Genomic DNA, 15,671 nt, shown 5'->3' with positions numbered 1-15,671 from the left:
CCATCTCTGGAGGGCACAACAAAACAAACCAGCACAAAGTCCCAAGAAGCAAATAAACCCATGCGCTCGTTAAGGGCATGATGAGGACGGGACGGCAGAGGACTGCGGAAGCTGCCGACGCAGATTCGAAGACGCCGCAGGCACGGCGGACCTCCGAGGACGCCAGCGTGGCCCGTGGGGGGGCGGCTGCCCAGGGCGGGGAGGGGTGGGGGGAGGGCAGGGGGTCGGGGCCGCGGCTCACAGCTCTACTACGTCAGCATGTGCGGGATAAAGAAAGTAAGCCTGAAGCCACTCAGAATACATCTCTACGAAGTGCAGATTTCCAAGGCCAAAAGAGGGCACATACATTGTATGTGATTAGTTTTCTGAAGCCAGCCCTTCCATTTCACAGATTGAAGCCGTCTGTTTAAATATCTCATTTCTACAAAGTGAATTTACATTTAAAGTACAAAGTGCAAATACTATGTGTTTTTGGGTTTTTTTAATTGCTTTTTGGTGAGGGAGTCTCCCACGTGTCCAGGAACCGCCTTGGATGTGTGAGCCGCTACCCTTGCTTTCTTGGCTGAAAAAAAAAAAGACAGAAATGGAGACACGGTGAGGAAGTTTCCATCCCTCGTCTGTGAGGAGTAAAGCCTGCCTCCTAGGGCTGGCGTTAATCTACCTGTCGGCAACAGGGGAAAAGCAGGATTTGGTTTTTTTTTTTTTACGGGTTAGGCTCAGTTTATTTATTTACTTTTAGTTTAGTTTAGTTTAGTCTTCTTCCTAGAACTAACCGTTCTTTATTAATAATAGGTTTTGGTATTCTGTTTATTTATTTACTTTTATGTTAGTTTAGTTTAGTTTTCTTCCTAGCACTAACCGTTCTTTATTAATAACAGGTTTTGGTATTCTGTTTTATTGTGTTGCACTGCACTGTATTTTTAAATGTGTGCAACAGGAACCACTGTTGGTTCCAGCACTTTGGGCATAAGGATTAACAAAGACACGGTGCCAACGTTAACTTCCGACCCTCCTCTCCCTTTCAGTGATCAGGACTGTCAGGAGAAACACACTGGCTGAGAAAAATTAGCGTTTGCTTTAAGTATTTTAAGTAGATTCAATATATTCAATGTTCTGCAGCCTCCCGTCATTTGATTATTATACAAGATAACTATTTTTAGTTTTTTACTTAACGTTTATTTATTTTTTGAGAAAGAGAGAGAGCGTGCACGCTTTAAGAGAGCGTGCACGCGCGAGCGGCAGAGGGGGCAGAGAGAGGGAGGAGACACAGGCTCGGAAGCAGGCTCCAGGTTCCGAGCTGTCAGCACAGAGCCCGACACGGGGCTCGAACTCATGAACCGTGAGATCATGACCCGAGCCAAAGTCGGACGCTTAACCTACTGAGCCACCCGGGCGCCCCAATATTTTTAAGAATCTAATTCATGCTTCAAATTTGATAAAGGCATCACTGATTTTTGAAATTTCCTTTTCATCCTTTCCATGTACTAACTTACCTCTCGAGAAGAAATGCAACTTGAAAAGTCTGTCTCCTAAACTACTGCCATTCTGCACCCCGACTGCCAGTTAAAAGCCATTTGGAACGAAAAGGAGAAGCGAGATACAGTCTTCGAGATTTGCTTTCCCAAGTGTATCAATTCCTACCAGTGTAAATCAATCCATGCTCCTGTTTGGTTATCTAAAATAATCCACGTAAACACTTAGGAGGCTTCCAGGCTGCCTCTCCTCTCCTGATAAACACACTAGTAGGTGGTCAGAACAAAAAGAGTGTCTCTCCCGCGTCTGAGCTAATGGGAAGTTTTGTTTTAATTAGTTGTGGGCGAAGATAAACCATCAGTATTTTCACAGTTACGGAAACGCGTCACAACCGTTGGAGCAGACGAGGCTGGCCCACGTCCACGTCGGCGTGGGGGCACTGCTCTGATCGTGTCTGAATCCTGCCGGGAAATGCAGAAGAGATCAAGAAAGATGCCTCGCTCTTGGATAACTACGGGCCCCTGAATCCTCCTAGCTCCCCTTCGTTTAACGCTTCTTGTCTGCGGTTACTCGGACGGTGAAAGATCTTGGCGCTCAGAAATATTTTATTCCTCAAAGAAAGATCTACGGCCCTCCATGATTTCATCACGTGCAAGCCACAGCTGGTTTATGCAAGGGACTTAATCCCAGAATCACGGTTTACAGTAACAGCCCTTGTAACCAGGGCATGGAAGTCAGTATAGCCATCCCGACACCATAGAAACAGCAGGAGCGGCTGTTCCGGCTTCTTTTTCTGGGAAATAGCTGAAGAGGGAGGCTCGTGTCTTGAACCGAGTTTACCGCGCGCGTGGCCATCGTCACCGCTGGGTAATGACAACACCCCGCGGGCGTTTCGGCTGGGGTGACTGCTTTCAGACCAGCCCGGCTCTAAAGCGGAGGTGACTTGTGGCAGGATTTAAAAAGTTAAAGCCGTAAACATTCGCTAAACAAAGGAAACCGTATCACACGTCTTTCCTAACAAAATGGTTTTCAATTACATCTAGGGTGTGCCTTCGACGGCTCCGCTTAAAACCCACACCAGATGAAGGGCATGACTTGGGAAATGTCCACTGACGTCCAACCGGTGATTTTATGAATGGGCCAGCGGTCCTAAGGAGGGAGGCTTTTTGTCGTGGCTTTGAGGGAGGGAGAAACGTATCCACTCACGTTTGCCCTCTGGAAAATATTCTAGACTTTGATGGGTGTGGCTTGGGATGCTGGGGAGAGTCCACACAATTACCTACTTTACCCGCACGTGTGAAGATAACAGGATTCAGAAACACAGAAATATGTGTCTAAACACACACTGGGGGAGGCTGAAAATCCCTTTTGGAGCAGAAGAGTTGTCTCATTAAGATCCCCAGATGAAAAGAAAATATTCACCTGAATGCCCAGAGGGTCTCCTGTCCCTGTGATCTCCTTAACAAATTGTTAAGATATAAGTTGCAAATCCCAGACAATTATTTTTTTAAAAATTTTCCACAAAACAATAGGACTCCATTTTTTTCTAAAAATAACAAAATGAAATTTCAAAGAGTAAAAAAAAAAAAAAATTAAGACAAATCTTTAAGTTGATGATTTAACAAGTTGATGATTCTGACGGAATTTTGCAAGGTTCTTTTGGCCACCCTGGGGTATGTATATGAAACGCGGCTTCTCCTGTTTTGGGAAGGTACTTTACTTTCCAAATCTCCAGAACCCCGAGTTTTCATTGCCTATAATTAAACAAGTTATTAACGCTAAAATAGAGAGAACAATACTTACCTGTCTATTAGAAGTGCTTTCAGCATTAACTCTGGGGGCTAACAAGGAAAGAAAAAAAAAAAGACACTATTAAAAACCAAATACTCTTCATTCAGTGAAAATTTCAATAACACTTTTCAGGAAGGGAACAAAATCACTTTAGGACAGTGTCGTCAACTGACACACTTTTCACATGAGAAAATATGTCTAGAGGGAGACAGCACAGATTATAAGCAGTGGCTTCGAAAAGTGATGACGTACAATTTTCTAACAATAAACGCTCCAGTCCACCTGGAGAAGAAGGTTTCATTTTACCAAAACTTCCAAAGCAACATCTACTAACCCGAGACCTTTCTGACCCGTGTTTCTTAAACTCTCCCCGGGGAAAGGAAGCCCCAGGCAGGGTGCAACATGGTTCCCTGACACGTTTTGGTTTTATATTTAACTCATAAGAAACTAACATATTTGGCTCAAAACAATTTTTCCAAATCCTCGAGGGAAATGGAAGGTGGAGGGAGACACATATAAGACGCACAGTGTTTGTCCTGTGGCCTCGCCACGTGGCCCGTGGTGGGAGAGCAGGCGGGAGGCTCAGACCCGGCCCCCAAGGTCACGTCCCCCATCCTGCGGGCACTCCTGGGTCCAGTTCCCGGGCACCTGCCTTCCTCCCCTGTTTCCAAGATGGCCCTCCACCTTCCTGGGTTCCCTCCTCCCTCCCTCCCCTGCCCCTGGACAGCACAGCGCTGTCCCCAGCAACAGGGAGCACGGCAGCCCTACCTCACTAAACCCAGGGGGCTACACAGAGAGGGGACTGGTGCCCAGGTGCCCAACGGGCACAGCGTTCAGGAACCACTGGCAACCGGTTTACGTCACTGGTGACAAGTGATGCGGAGGGCTCCAGGTGACCCGGCGGACGGTGGTTTGTGGTCAGGCAGTACGCCTAGAAGGGACGCGGCTAGCATGGCAATTTGGTGGAAAGAGCTAATTTGGTCAAAAATGAGTATTTCTTCATTGCTGAGTGACTGTGCAACGGCCATTTTGGAGACTCGTGAGGGAATGAGGCAACGTTTCGTGAATGTTTTTCCTGAAACCTTCAGGAAGATTTCCTTTCTTGTTTTTATCGTTTAACGACAGTTTCAGTTATTTTTTTTTCTGTTTTCTTTTGGTAATAGTGAAAATCTAGATCACAGCTTCCGCTAATACGTTTCAGTTAAATAATTCAAAGGTAAACTGTTGTGTAATTTCCTAAACTAAGTGTGATCAGGAAGGAGATGTGTCACGACCCCATCCTGTAGTGAAACGTCACAGCTGGCACGCGTGTGCGTGCGCACACATACAGACATTCCGGGGGAATGTAGGGGTCTCATTACGTCTGAGGGAAAAAGCCACGTTATCTGTTTTTTATTTAATTTTTGATATTTGTTAGGATAAGACATGCATTGTTCAGTTGTGAGCAGAGATGAAGGAAACAAAAGATAGCGGTAACAGTTGGCCTAACCAGAACGTCCAATCTAACCCTCTCCCGAATGTGCAGGTTTTTCCGGCTTTTCAAAACCTACTGCAAATCACACGTGGCAGGAAGAAGGAGCTGATAATAAAGCTGAAAATGAAAATCACAGTAGGAAAAAAAAGAAATTCTTCAAGGAAGATAAGGGTTGTAGAATCAGATATGAATCTAAATCCCCAATGCTCACTTTTGACCAAACGGCCACTTTGACCACATTTTAGTTTATTTCCAGGGGATTCATCAGCCCTCTTCTTGGTGGCTAACACGGCCCTCAACTCAGGACATCGGCTCACCTGCAGCCACCTGACGAACAGAACACTCCAGCTTCCACGGTGACAGGGCTTTCTATTAAGGATGAGGGTGTCAAATGCCCCGCCCCTGATCACCCCAGGGCAGGTCCTGACAGCTAGCCCCCCACCCTGTCACCCCAGGGCAGGTCCTGGCAACTAGCCCCCCACCCTGTCACCCCAAAGCAGGTCCTGACAGCTAGCCCCCCACCCGGTCACCCCAGGGCAGGTCCTGACAGCTAGGCCCCCACCCGGTACCCCCAGGGCAGGTCCTGACAACTAGCCCCCCACCCTGTCACCCCAGGGCAGGTCCTGACAGCTAGCCCCCCACCCTGTCACCCCAGGGGAGGTCCTGACAACTAGCCCCCCACCCGGTCACCCCAGGTCAGGTCCTGGCAACTAGCCCCCCACCCTGTCACCCCAGGGCAGGTACTGACAGCTAGCCCCCCACCCGGTCACCCCAGGGCAGGTCCTGACAGCTAGGCCCCCACCCGGTACCCCCAGGGCAGGTCCTGACAACTAGCCCCCCACCCTGTCACCCCAGGGCAGGTCCTGACAGCTAGCCCCCCACCCTGTCACCCCAGGGGAGGTCCTGACAACTAGCCCCCCACCCGGTCACCCCAGGTCAGGTCCTGGCAACTAGCCCCCCACCCTGTCACCCCAGGGCAGGTCCTGACAGCTAGCCCCCCACCCGGTCACCCCAGGGCAGGTCCTGTCAGCTAGCCCCCCACCCGGTCACCCCAGGGCAGGTCCTGACAGCTAGCCCCCCACCCTGTCACCCCAGGGCGCATCCTGACAACTAGCCCCCCACCTGTCACCCCAGGGTACATCCTGACAGCTAGTCCCACACCCTGTCACCCCAGGGCAGATCCTGACAGCTAGCCCCCCACCCTGTCACCCCAGGGCACGTCCTGACAGCTAGCCCCCCACCCTGTCACCCCAGGGGAGGTCCTGACAGCTAGCCCCCCACCCTGTCACCCCAGGGCAGGTCCTGTCAGCTAGCCCCCCACCCGGTCACCCCAGGGCAGATCCTGACAGCTAGCCCCCCGCCCTGTCACCCCAGGGGAGGTCCTGACAACTAGCCCCCCACCTGTCACCCCAGGGCAGGTCCTGACAGCTAGCCCCCCACCCTGTCACCCCAGGGCACATCCTGACAGCTAGCCCCCCACCCTGTCACCCCAGGGTACGTCCTGACAGCTAGCCCCCCACCCTGTCACCCCAGGGTACGTCCTGACAGCTAGCCCCCCACCCTGTCACCCCAGGGGAGGTCCTGGACAACCTGGGGCAGTCCTGACACCCCAGAGCCCCCTGCAATCACTCAAACCAGTCTGTCCTGAACCTGCTGACCAGCCTCATGTGCCCCTCCCCATGGAAACCTCAGGGAAGTTGTCCACGTCTCCCCCGTTCCCTCTGCCCCGACTGACCGTGGTCCCCGTGTGGCCCTGCGTGTCGTGCTGTGCCCCCTTCTCTTGGGACCGCGTGTCACAGACTGTCTTCCCCATGGCAGCGGTCTCCTGCCCTGTTGGCCCTAATATACCTCAAATCCTCTATCAATATACTATGTTTTGAAACCACAGGATATTTAATCGATTAAGGCACTCAAACCCAACTCCAAAGGCCAGCACTAGTGTTCACAGGGAGGTGGGATTTTGAGACAATTGCTGGTCATCACCAACCAGGCGTGTGACCCTGAAGCGCCAGCTTCCTCAGCGCCCTGACCCCTCCAGGTGAGGGTCTCTGGGGAGGACGACGACGGCGGTCCCTCCTCGGAGCAAAGCAAGGGCCTGACCCCTCCAGGTGAGGGTCTCTGGGGAGGACGACGACGGCGGTCCCACCTCGGAGCAAAGCAAGGGCCTGACCCCTCCAGGTGAGGGTCTCTGGGGAGGACGACGACGGCGGTCCCTCCTCGGAGCAAAGCAAGGGCCAGCGTTTGCAGGAAGACCACCTTCCCATCCTGTCTCTTCCACAGACGGCAGCCTTGGCTGAACCACTCGGTGGAATCCTCTAGAAGCCGCGGTTTCTCACGGGTTTGCCCAGACGAGGCTGTTCTCTGGGACGCGCACAGCTACCGTTCCTGCCAGGCCGCCCTCCTCTGGCCGAGTCAGGCTGAGACTGCTGGACGCTCAGATGCCCCAGAGCCCTGAGGCACGACGGCAGCTCCCCAGGGCTCCATCCCGACACCCCGAGGGCTGCGCTCAACATCACTCCCACCGAGACGCCCGCCGAGCTCCTCAGCCAGAGCCCGGTGCCGTGTCCCCGGTCCGCCGGCCACACTTTGCACGCGCCGCCATTCCTGTGGCTCCCCGGCTGGGTGCTTTCGCTCCTTTCCTGTCAACTGGAACTTCTGAGGCTCAGCTTCTCTGTCCGCCCCTTAGCTGACGGCAGACGCTCGGCCATTTGCTGAGCGAACGAACGCGCGAATGAAGGGCGTCACCCCCAGAGAAAGCAGCTCCAGAAGGCGACGGGGACAACGTCACCGTGAGGTCGCGGCCCCCTGGCTGGCTGCAGGTGATGCTTTCACCTTCCCGGCGCGGGAGCTCACGCCGCTTCGGAAGCCGGGCAGAGAGCGCAGAGACGCGGGGCCCGGCGGGGATCACCTGGAGGCAGCCCGCACCGGGTCACGGCTGGACACGAAGCGCGCACGCCCGGGGCCCAGCGCCTCCGCAGACGGCCGGTCACGCCGTGCACTGAGCCGCGCGGGTCGGGGAGCGCACGGGCTTCTCCGCGGGAAGGCAGAGTTGTGAGGGTGGGAGGGTCACCGCCTGACCGGAGGAGACCCCGCTCCGTCTCAGAGTCTGGGCGCTCTCACCGCGCTCATCCCCCCTTCACGGGGGTGCCCGGAATCTGTGGCCCGCACGGTGCGCCTTGACAGACGTGCCGCCACCGGACCCTCAGCTCCAGATCCGGGGCACGTATCCGGCCACCAGACAGATGCCGAGGGGAGGGCTCCCTGCGAACAGTGGGCCGGTCTGTGCGATCCGGAAACGGGCGACGCGGAAGATCCTAGAAAGAGCAGGCTGCACACGCGGCTGACCCCGCACTTAGGCCACTCGTGGCAGCCACAGGGCCTGGACACGGGTTCCAAAGGGAGGCGGCACCACGCCCATCCGGCCACGGCACACAGGTCACGGGGTGGGTGCCCTGGTCTCTCCCCGCGGGAGCGCCTCGGAGCGGAGGCCGACGGCGCCCTGGTGCCGCAGCCGCGGGGTCGGGTGGCCCCTGCTGCCCACCGGCTCCCGTGACGACCCCCGAAGGCCTCCGAGTGGCCCCGGCTCTGGCATTTCTGGCTAGAACCGCACAGGGTCCCTAGTTTCCGGGGGCCCTCGGGGAACCGAAGTCGAAGACAAGGTGAGGGACGCGGCGAGGGCGGCTGTCCCGGTCCAGGAAGTCACAAGCAGCGGCGGAGAAGCACCAGAAAGGACCCCGAGGCCGCAAACAAAGGAGCGGGGGTGGGGGCTGTGCTGGTGCAAAGGCCCGGAGGCGGCAGTTTTGGTTTTCACACCAGTGCCGTCCGGAGGTTGCGGGCCGGCCTGCGGTGGGCCAGGGGGCCCGACAGAAAGCGCAGCCCGGGCAGGGGCGGCCGTGAGGGTCTAACGCTCGGTGCTGGGGCCGCTGCGCAGGGAGGACGGGGTGGAAGCCGGTGCCGACTGCGGAGCCCCGGGAGACCCCCGACAACGGCTCCGGCGGCGGTGACAGTGACAGTCGGGACTCTGTGGACTGCATGCCACCAGTCGGCACAGCCGGGAGAAGAAGAGCGGCTGGGCTGGTTGTGACGGGTCATGAGTCCTGTGGGCTCTCGTGCAGCTGGCTCGGGGCCACTGCTGGCCTGGCGCGGGTCGCGACCGGGGTGGCGGGGTCACTGTCCCACTCGCGTGGAGACCGCACTCCTCCCACTGTGCCCTCAGACACGCGGACACAAACACATGGACCTGGCCTGGAGCCTGGTAGCTGAGTAGTGTTGGGGGACCCTCGTGACAAGGGCTAAGGACACAGGGACAATAAGACAGAAGGGAACCGCTGCTTCTGGAAACCCGCACGTGGCCAGCTGCTCGGGGCTCCGTGTTCCACAGCCGGGCTGCAGACACAGGACGGCCGAGCCCGGCATGATGAACTCACGCTCGTCTACTCCCTGCCTTCACTTCTCCTTTCTTTCCTTTTTTTGTTAAATTTTCAGATTTTTTTTTAATGTTTATTTATTTATTTTTTTTTTAATTTTTTTTTTTTCAACGTTTATTTATTTTGGGGACAGAGAGAGACAGAGCATGAACGGGGGAGGGGCAGAGAGAGAGGGAGACACAGAATCGGAAACAGGCTCCAGGCTCTGAGCCATCAGCCCGGAGCCTGACGCGGGGCTCGAACTCACGGACCGCGAGATCGTGACCTGGCTGAAGTCGGACGCTTAACCGACTGCGCCACCCAGGCGCCCCTATTTATTTTTGATAGAGAGAGAGAGAGAGAGAGAGAGAGAGAGCGAGCATGAGTGGGGGAGGGGCAGAGAGAGAGGGAGACACAGAATCGAAGTAGGCCCCAGGCTCTGAGCCATCAACACAGAGCCCGACGCGGGGCTCAAACTCTCGGACTGTGAGATCATGACCTGAGCCAAAGTCAGACACTCAACCGACCGAGCCACCCGGGCGCCCCTTTCTTTCTTGTTTCCACGTAAATCCAAGTTAGTTAATATAGAGTGTAATAATGGTCACAGGGGCAGAACCCAGTGGTTCATCGCTTACGCACGACACCCAGCGCGCATCCCAGCAAGTGCCCTCCTTCATGCCCGTCACCCATCTAGCCCATCCTCCCACCCACCTCCCCTCCAGCAACCCTCAGTCTGCTCTCTGTTTTTAAGAGTCTCTTATGGTTTGCCTCCCTCTCTGTTTTGATCGTATTTTCCTTCCTTTCCCTTATGTTCGTCTGTTGTGTTTTTTTAAATTCCACACAGGACTGAAATCATATGCTATCTGTCTTTCTTTGACTGACTTACTTCACTCAGCATGATATTCTCTAGCTCCATCCAACTTGGTTTCCTGCTCAGAGGTGTTACTGAAATTGGTGACCCTCCCCGGCACCCACACTGTACAAACGAGGCCATTAAGTCCCACTCGCAGCCAGCAGGCAGGAGGTCCGTGCATCCTGCCCGCCGAGGGTGCTGGGATCTACCCACCGCGGGGAATCCTCTTTCTCCACAACAGCTGGTTGGTCAGGCCAGCCTCCGACGAAAACATACACTCGACTGGCAAAACAGCTAAAATAACGTTTCCAGCCATCACAATACTGGGTCTGCATAACAGGAACTACCGAACTGCTTACAAGCCGGCCTGAACGTCCGGTGGGAGTCGAGATGCGGTCCCCGGATTTGCACCTCAAACACAGGACGACAGGACAGGTTTGGAAAGCCGGCCACCGCGGTCGGAACAGTAAAACACTTGTCTTCACGCACCACCCAGCTCCTCCCCTTCCAACTGGCTTCCCTCGGACGCTTGTGGACGATTTGCTGTCATTTCTACGGACAAATGAGCTCCACGTAAGAGGCACACGGTGCTTTTCTTTCACCCTCAGACCAAAGGACAATCTACCCTCGTAAGAAGTCGCGGGAGCGGGCGTCGGGACCCGATGCGTGGCAAAGCACAGAACAACGAGAAAGGCTCTTACTGGGGCGCTTCCTGGCACTGGCTTTACCTTCTTCTTTCGTCACCCCCAGGCAGCCCATCAGCTCCGGCACCGAGATGGACTTGTCATTATTCACGTCGCAGTACTCGACAAACTTCTTCACGCATTTTTTGGGTTTTGACTTTTTCCGAAGGAACCTCTTGAAGGGCTTGATCTCCTTTTTGCCAATGTCCCCACTGGAGTTCTTATCAAGTAGTTTGAAATACCAGTGGACCACTCTCTCCTCTAGCGTGTGGCTGGGGTCGGGTTCGGAAAGCCTGCAAGAACACACAAGGGCGTCAGGAGCCGCGGCCACACCGCCGTCACCGCCCTGCCCCTGCCCGTCTACGGAAGGCACGCCGTGCGCACCAGCCCCCCCAGAGGGGCGCCCTGCCCGTCATTCCCACGGTGCCGGCGCCTAAGCCAGCAAAGATTCACCGTTCCATATAACGAGGTTTAAAAACAATTTAGAGAAAGGGCTTTAAAAAATATTTCAAGTTGGTTTCAAAACGGCAAACGACACAATGAATTTATGCGTGTGAATTACACAGTTGGTGTCGGCCAAGCGTTTGAAGACAGAAGCCCCGGGTCCCAGGTTCGGTGCTCCGTGGGGTTGGCGGGTCAGCTCGCACATCCATGGCCCTACAGACACTGGGACCCCGAGGCTCCCGACTCCTTTAAATGTGACGCACAGGCATACATAGCACTTTATACCACAGGGACACTGCCGGATGCAAATAAAAATACATCTTGAAGTGGTAACCAGACATTTACCCTTGGATTTCAAGAAAAGTTTGGTATTTTAAGATCTAGGAGACGAGATACTCAGGAGGGAGGCCAGCACTCTAAGGAAGTAACCACGGGAAGATTCTCCCTCAGAAAAAGCTCTTCGAAAAAAGAAATAAGTTACTGCTAATTCCCAGGGGGACGCAGGGCTTGCCATGAGACGTCCAGGCAGCGCTGGGAGGTCCCCTGGCGCCTGCGGTTAGTTGTGGGGAGCACACGGCGTCAGGACGCTCCCAGGAGGGCGCGGGGAGCACGGCCCGGAGCCCCGGAACCCCGACCCCCTGCGCGGCATCAGACCACCCGCGTCCAGAGTTTCGCAAGTCACCGTGAGCAGTGTCACTGTGAATAATGCCACCGAATTGTACACTTGAGACGGTAAATCTTACGTATTTGGGTTTTTCTACAACAGACACACGGTATTTTGTAAACGTGAAACCAAACATCTTAATTCAAACTATGAAAATCGACTCGATGGCTCTGAAATGCAACTCCAAGGCGGAAAGCCGTCAGAACCGGGGCCCCGCTTTCCGTTCCTCTCCCGCCTCCCACCCGCCACAGCCTGGTGCAGCCACTGGAAATCCCAGGCTCTGCCTCGACCCGCTGTGATATGTGAGCTCCGTGAGCCCCACGGGGTTCCCCCTCTGTCCCCGTGAGCCCTGTGGGGTCCCCCCTCCGTCACCATGAGCCCGCAGGTCCCCTCTCTGTCCCCGTGAGCCCTGTGGGGTCCCCCCTCCGTCACCATGAGCCCCGCAGTTCCCCTCTCTGTCCCCGTGGGCCCCGCAGGGTCCCCCCTCCGTCACCATGAGCCCCGCAGGTCCCCTCTCTGTCCCCGTGGGCCCCGCAGGGTCCCCTCTCCGTCACCATGAGCCCCGCAGGTCCCCTCTCTGTCCCCGTGGGCCCCGCAGGGTCCCCCCTCCGTCACTATGAGCCCCACAGGGTCCCCCCTCCATCACCATGAGCCCGCAGGTCCCCTCTCTGTCCCCGTGGGCCCCGCAGGGTCCCCCCTCCGTCACCATGAGCCCCACAGGGTCCCCCCTCCGTCACCATGAGCCCCGCAGGGTCCTCCTATGCTGACCATGCCTCCGATGCCTCACGGCTGCACCAGCTTCTAGCCGGCGATCACCAAGGCTCCTCGGACCCTCACTGACCCTCCTCGGACCCTGCCACATACCTGCCGGAGGAGGGGTCGGACACGGCGTGCACCATGTCTGTGGACAGCGCGTCCAGAATGCTCGTCAGAAACTCATTCTTTTTGGCACCCGGACAACCTAAAAAAAGAAAGTCAGCATCTTTTTTTTTTTTGCTCGTATTTCACAGAACCCACAGAATAGAAGAGATCTTTCCCTGTGATGAAAAGAAATGTTTATGTCTTGGAAATCAGAATGTCGGGGTACCTTAGTATCAGTGAGCTCATGTGGACACATGGCAATACATATATTGATGTGGGGTCCTGATTTTCGTGAATGATGGCATCTGACACTTACCGAGTCGCCACACGGGACTCAGAGATCGCAGGCACTGATATCCACAGCGGCAGTCCCGGGCGGCACCCCTACTGGCCAACACTACGTACGGATTCCTGGTGCCTGCGGGCACCGGGAAACGCGTGAGGTCCCTGCTGGAGACGGACGTGGCCGGACGCCTGTCCCGGTGGGCCTGGGGGACCCCACAGGCGCAGAGTGGCTGGCTTACGGGCAGCTCGGCTTCCCTCAATCTATTAACCCGCAAGGCACCGCCTAGCGGCAGCCCCCTTCTCCACCCTCACGCCACTTGCAGCTCCCCGGCCCCCGCACCTGCCGCACTCCGCCCCATCCTGTTCCGGGACAAGGACAAGAGCCGGGCCAGGTGCGTCCTTTCCGGGCTCTGGAGAGGTCAGAAGACTCGGCCTGGGTCGGACGGTGATTCAGTGAGACGGCCGGTGAGTCATTCAAAGACCAACGTGTTATGCGGTTTAACACACTCTGGTTTTCCTTTTGACACTTGAGTTGTGGTTATTATTATGCAAGTATGTGTTGGCTGCCTACAGCAGGTATCCATCCAGGCCTGTCTGCGCTTCATTAAGTACACGTATCAGAGAAAAGATGTGAGTCCTCACCGGGGGGAGGGGAGGTTAACAGTGAAAAAAAGTGGCGTTATTCCCCTTTGATAGAACCAAAAAACTAGATCCCACTCCATAGGGAAAACACACACCATTGAGAGAATGTTCCTTCTCAAGAAAACATCATGATCTGCTTAGCTCTTCCCTCTGGGGGCTGCCGGTGAGTCGCACGTGGTTCGGAAACCCAGGGAGCCTCCCGCAGCCCCCGCACTCCAGCTGGGAGGACAGGGGCCTCGATGGGGGCGGTTAGGAAGAGAGAGAGACAGAGCATGAGTGGAGGAGGAACAGAGAGAGAGGGAGACACAGAATCCGAAGCGGGCTCCAGGCCCTGAGCTGTCAGCACAGAGCCCGACGCGGGGCTCGAACCCATAAACCGTGAGGTCACGACCTGAGCCGAAGTCGGATGCTCAACCGACCCAGCCATCCAGGCGCCCCTTTGTAAACTTCATTTTAAATAAAGAAAATAAGAAACGCATTCGTCTCACAAAGACAAAGCCACCAGACCTGCAAGACTGTCCTCAGGCACACTGGGTCCCACGCCGTGCACACGCGCTCTGGGTGAGGTTAGCTGGACCTCACACACACACACACACACACACACACACACACACAGTCCGCCTGCAGATAGGAGGTCCTGCTCACGCTGCTGCCCTTCCTCCACAGACACTGTTGAGCCCCCGTGAAGGCGCTGGGCCTGGTGGCCGCAATCACCTACACGGAGCGAGCGTCCCGAGTCCCCGCCTCAGCCGACAGGACCACAGAGTCCTGATTTACCCCAGACTCTGGGAGCACGTGGCCACCACTCCGAGGGTAACAGCTAATGAGACAGGAATGGGGGTGCCACTCCCCATCAGTGGGGAAGTGGGTTTCACCGCGACGAGGGCTCGGGGAGCACGGTCCCACGATCCCCGCGAGTCGGGGCACGGGCAGGACCGCAGGTCACTTAGACTGAGGGGTGGAGGTGGGGAGGCCCCGGAGAAAGCAGCCGGCCTGGGTTTGCGGTATCTGCGCGGCGTCTATCGCGGTGTTCGGGGGCTGCTTCTGAGAGGACTCCCCCCGGGAGCAGAGCGGAGACCCCCCCCCCCAGTCACCCTGGGATGAGGGTTGCCACTGGGTGATGGGGGCTGCTGCTCAAAGCCAGTCCTGAGACAAAGCAAATGAAAACGCAAAATGAGAAGAAATCGGAAAAAATTCAGAACCCACTGAGCAGATTTTCCTTGCGTGGAAGTGACAGGGGTACAGAACGGAAATGTCACCATGGAGTGGACCAGATCTTGGAAATACACGAAAGCAGCAACAGGCCTGACACAGAAGCAAAGCGCCCCCAGACCTCGGGGGCTTCTGCTGGGAAGACGGGGGGTCTCTCCGGGGACAGGGCGCCGTGACCCGGACAGACACGCACACTCCTCGGGGACAGAGCCGCTGGTCGGAAGCAGACAGGCCAGGGTGGCAGTGAGGGCCGAGACCTCCTCAGGGGCCTGCAGACTGCTGGCGGGGCCAGGGCGGCGGGGAGCCCCGGGGGGCCACGTGCCGACAGGACGGCCACTCCTGGCCGGGCCCTTGCTCCTCGGCTCGCCTCCTGCTCACCCTGCACGGTGGCCCCTGGGGCGGCTAGACGGCCGCCCTAGATCTTGTGTTGTTTAAACCACAGCCCGCAGGCTCCGCGACGTGACACAAAGTCACACGGGGACAGCTGTCCGCACGAGTGAGCTCTCCCGCGGAGCGCAGGGGCGGCCCCGCAGGGAGCAGGCAGGGCGAGCGTCCTGCTGTCCGCAGGCACACAGCTAACAGCCACTTAGAGAAACATCGCAGGGAGAGGAAACCAGACTGCCCTTTTCAAAGCTGGAAGAGAATGACTGCAGCAATCTGTTTATGAATCTGTGGCCAAACAAAGCCTACAGCTTAGCCTGACGATGCTGTTGATCCTGTGTCTATCTGCAGAATCCAAGTAAAACCCTCGGGGCTCAGTGCGATTTCCGTGAAGACGCTTGAGCACTAATCCTGGTTTGGGGCCACAGGGCCGTGCCCCGGGCTCCAGTGCAGCCGCGGACGGGCCCAGCCAGCCGCCCCGTCTGCCGCACGCACTGGGGGT

At 56.3% G+C, this 15,671-nt stretch overlaps 1 protein-coding gene across 3 annotated transcripts in view; it reads right to left on the bottom strand.

Moving 5' to 3' along the window:
- Positions 1–204: 204 nt before the first annotated feature.
- SMOC2 (SPARC related modular calcium binding 2) overlaps positions 205–15,671 on the bottom strand; it is a 168,647-nt gene continuing 153,180 nt past the window's right edge. For 2 of the 3 annotated variants that reach the window (XM_030316795.1, XM_030316796.1), the window contains exons 10-13: positions 12,653–12,749; positions 10,699–10,973; positions 3,277–3,314; positions 205–562 (exon numbers count right to left, since the gene is read on the bottom strand). In XM_030316795.1, coding sequence (XP_030172655.1) covers positions 545–562; positions 3,277–3,314; positions 10,699–10,973; positions 12,653–12,749 — 428 coding nt within the window. In that variant the 3' untranslated portion in view covers positions 205–544. The remainder of the gene's footprint in view (positions 563–3,276; positions 3,315–10,698; positions 10,974–12,652; positions 12,750–15,671) is intronic. The other variant, XM_030316798.1, reaches the window with a different exon arrangement.

Source organism: Lynx canadensis, chromosome B2 (genome assembly GCF_007474595.2).
Source record: "Lynx canadensis isolate LIC74 chromosome B2, mLynCan4.pri.v2, whole genome shotgun sequence".
NCBI classification, from domain to species: Eukaryota; Metazoa; Chordata; class Mammalia; order Carnivora; family Felidae; genus Lynx; species Lynx canadensis.
Note: the sequence above shows the minus strand (reverse complement) of the source record. Positions and strands in the feature narration are given on the sequence as shown.